The 4,060-nt window shown below is 39.1% G+C and overlaps 1 protein-coding gene across 1 annotated transcript in view; it reads left to right on the top strand.

The window, feature by feature from the left end:
- Positions 1-4,048, top strand: part of LOC107578610 (uncharacterized) — a 4,572-nt gene extending 524 nt beyond the window's left edge. Inside the window, exons 2-3 of the mRNA XM_016264553.1 lie at positions 255-509; positions 2,327-4,048. Of these exons, the coding sequence (XP_016120039.1) occupies positions 2,363-4,048 (1,686 nt within the window). The 5' untranslated portion in view covers positions 255-509; positions 2,327-2,362. The remainder of the gene's footprint in view (positions 1-254; positions 510-2,326) is intronic.
- The last annotated feature ends 12 nt before the right edge of the window (positions 4,049-4,060 follow it).

The following is a 4,060-nucleotide window of genomic DNA, read 5'->3' on the forward strand; positions in this document are numbered from 1 at the left end:
ATTCGTCTTAGAAATGTATTCATTACTAACACCTCACCAGGGTTATAGTTTCATCCTTTTCAAATTAGTAATTTTCAAAGTATTTAATATTTTCAAAGTTGATTTCAATTTGGTTAAGATTTAGTTCACTTCAGATAAGCTATATCTTTTACATTTAAAGCCTTCTTTAAACCACAATGTAGATGATAGTCTCCATTAGCCCTCTCCAGTCGTCTAATGTAATGAGACTAACTGCCATGGTGGATTCTTGGTAGGCTCCAGAACAAGTGGAAGGAAATCTACTAGAGGTTGAGAAACTGCCCGAGGTCCTGCAGACAAGCTGTACTCCAGAGGGTCAGACTGCTCTCTCCCAAGATGTTTGGACGCTGTTTGGAAACACCCCAGCCCTGAGGAAGATCTTGGAAGATGAGAGGACTCAGGAAGGGAACTCTGATCCAGTTCAAAGTTCCATTCAGTGTATCAAGCCTCAGCAGCCTGGAGTATCCACAGAGGCGCTCCAGTCAGTTCAGGTTAGTTGTGGTGTCTCTCTTGCACAGGAAGGGTTTGGGAAAATAAAATGTTTTGGTACATTTAGGGCCCGATCACATGATTCATGATGGGAGTGGGAGCAAGAACCCACTCATTCTGCTTCAAAATATGGTTTTGCATTGGAAGGTTTTTTTATTTTTTACTTTTTTGTTTTATTAAGGTTTCTGCTAATATGACAGTTTCCTTAATGAAAAACCAAAGATTTTAGAGTGCTTGCACTATAATCCTTGTTTAGACTGACAGGACAGCTGATTCGGTGGTTGCCTAGCAACAAAAAAAGTCAGTACAGTGCACCTTTCGTTTCCAAACCTGCGTTTTCTGTCTGATCAGGGCCTTATAAAGTACAATTAAGCAATATCAGTTGCCTTTATTGTTCCAAACCTGTATGACTTACTTCTGTAGAACAAAAAAAAAGGATATTTTGAAAAATATTTCACTTTTTTTTTTTCCATACAATGAATGTAAGTGGGGTCCAAAACAACACTGGACCCCAATGAGTTTTATTGTATGTACAATACTGAGACATTTTTCAAAAAATCAAAAAAGTAAATCAAACAGGTTCAGAATGAGTTGAGGGTGAGTAATGACAGAATTTGTGTTTGAAGAGGAATCTCTTTTCTACAATTATTCTTTGACAGACACACACACTTGCTTTTTCTTTCTGGGTCTGGTTTTGGGGCGGCAGGAGAAATGTCATTGAGTGAACCACTGCGGCGTGGGCACAGAATCACTCTATCCTAGCTAAAACCTGTTAAATGGAGTACCCACTCTGCTCTGCGTCTAGGGCCATTAATGTAGTATGGCACCTCATTGCTTTTAAGTGCTTGTTTTTTACCTGCTCTCTGAGAAAAATACTGGATATTCCTTGTTTTGCTTTGTGGCACATTACTTAAGCCAGGTGCATTTCTGATGTCATAGCTTATCTTTAGACTACATTATCAGCATTATTCTGCTCTGCCTGATGGTTCCTCAGTTTACTTAGAGAGTTGGAAAATGTGTGACAGTGGGTAGTGCACATGCTGATGCCATAAAGTAAAAACAGTAATATTTTGAAATATGATTAAACGTTAAAATAACTTTTGTTGGAGAGAGTGAATTGGAGTATAAAATGCAACTAAGTTACGAAGATAAGCAGGGGCTGTCCCATTAATAGTTTTAAATGTTAGAATCAAAATTTAAAATTCAGTACGTGCATGTAATGGAAGCCAATTTCAATAAAAAAAAAGAATCCGGGAAATTTGCTGATGGTCAGTTGTGTAAGTCAGTACCCTTACGGCTGAATTCTGAAAATATTGCAATATCTTGATAGACTAATCAGGGAGACCAAAATAAAGTGCGTTGAAATAATCAAGCCTCGACGAAATAAAGGCATAGCTAAGCCTTTCTGCATCAGGCAATGATAGAGAAGGTCGAAGTCTGGCTATTTCATAGATGGAAAAATTTAGTTTTCAACACCATTTTAATATGGGCATTGAACAACATTTTCAGATCAAAATTAACACCAAGATTGCACACTTGAGGGGATGGAGTAACTAATTCATTCAGTAATCAAATTGGAACTATTACATTTATGCAAAGCCGTTGACATGCCAACAAATAAAAGTTCAGTTCATTGATTTAGGCTATTTAAAACGAGGACAATTTAAGATAAATGTTGAAGTATGCAGTATTGTTATAGTTTTATATAAAAAAAAAAAAAACTCGTATAAGAAATGTCCAGGAGTTGAATAAACGCGCACATATTGCTGAATGAAGTTTATCAATATTGGGTCATAATAGTTATGTTTTTGTTTTGCAGGTTGCCGCTGACAGTGAAGTGGATGACAAAGATCGTATGAATGTAAAATTCTTGCCCACAAAGGAAGTAAGTAAAACAGAAGATATATCACCTTGCTCAGAACAACAAGCAACCGAAGATGTTGAGAACCTTCCATCAGGACACGACACAAATAAGCAGCAGTCCATGTCTGGATCTAAAGAGAGGGATGAAACTGGATCTGTATTAAGAGAAGATGACTGCAAATTCACTCATGGCTCATCCTGTGAATCATTAAAGCCTGTCTTTACCATAGTGCTGGACTCTGATCTTACCAAATCCAACCAGATCCCACTGACACAACCTGTCCCAGCTTCTTCAACTAAATGGGATACTGTTTCAGTTGTTCATGATGGGACTGCAGAGACATCAGAGGATGGCTTGAAATTCTTGGAAGTCAAACCAAATGTTGATGTAGCTGTAGATGAAGAACATGCTGTAATAAGCTCTTCTGATGAACCTGTACATTTGTATGCTGATCTTTCAACATCAGAAGTGCAGTTTAAAGAAAACAGCCACACCGACAACATTGAACCCACTCATTCTGCTCTAGATCTTGATTCCAGGCCTAAACCAGAGAAGGACTCATCTACTCAAGCATTTGACCCAATGCTTTTTTACCCAGAGAAGTATCAAGCAAGCTCTGGAACGGCTAAGAAAGTATTTACCATCATCCTGGGTGTTGATACTCCTACATTATCATCAGACGGGTATCAATCACTGCAAGAGACACAATGTACAGGTCCTGATGACTCAACCACAGATGAATTCTCCCATTCAGATGTAAAAAATCAACAGAAGAATTCCTTTGGTACTGAGAAACATGAAGGCCGAACGGCTGAACTAGGTCTTTCAGAAAAGTTCAGTGTGAAATCAAGTAGCCCTGAAATGCAGCCAGGACAGAAGGAAGCTCCGCTTATCCAACACCAAACCCCTGAGATCATAGAGATTGACGTTCAAAAAGATGAAAAAGAGAAGCAACTTGAAGTCACTGATGCAGCAGCATCAAGCCAAATGGATGTCCACACTGGAGAAGGCAGTGAGTCAGGGTCTGTAGTTCACCAGCAGAATGTCCCAATGTTGGAGAGTCATGATGAGGATGACAACAACACCTTTGAAGAGCCTTCAAATGAAGCAAACACACTTCAAAAGCCTCCAAAAGTTGCTAAAGGTAGGAAGAAGAAGAGAAAACCAGTTGGTGCAGAAAAAGCAAACAGTATCCATAATAAAAAGCTGAACACATGTAAATCTGAACATAAGAACACAACTCACTCAGAAAGCCTTCAAACTTCAGAGGTCAGGCTGCCGGATGCCACAGATACTGTCTGTGTCAGTACAAAGACTGTGTCTTCAGACTTCAGTCAACCAAACACTGCAAAGCCATTGAGTACAGAAAACAAATTAACAGTGGACACTGTGCAGAAAGAGACCTTGAATCAAACTGAGGATGGACATTTTGAAAACATTAGCATCTCACTTGCCGGAGATGCCCATATTAATACCACAGATATGGTTTTAGCAGCAGTGGAGTCTGTACAGTCAACGCATACAGAGGACTCAGAACTAGCGCCAGAAGATTCTTCATCTGACTGTATAACACAATTTTCTACCGCAGTCCCATCAGAGTTACAACTCAGCCATACTGAAGCTCAGAGGACAGAGGATTCAGATGGCAGTTTCCATTTGCAGGTAAGATTCACATAGTTTATTTTTTTT

This window comes from Sinocyclocheilus grahami, unplaced genomic scaffold, assembly GCF_001515645.1.
Source record: "Sinocyclocheilus grahami isolate Dianchi unplaced genomic scaffold, SAMN03320097.WGS_v1.1 scaffold11110.1, whole genome shotgun sequence".
Lineage (NCBI taxonomy): Eukaryota > Metazoa > Chordata > Actinopteri > Cypriniformes > Cyprinidae > Sinocyclocheilus > Sinocyclocheilus grahami.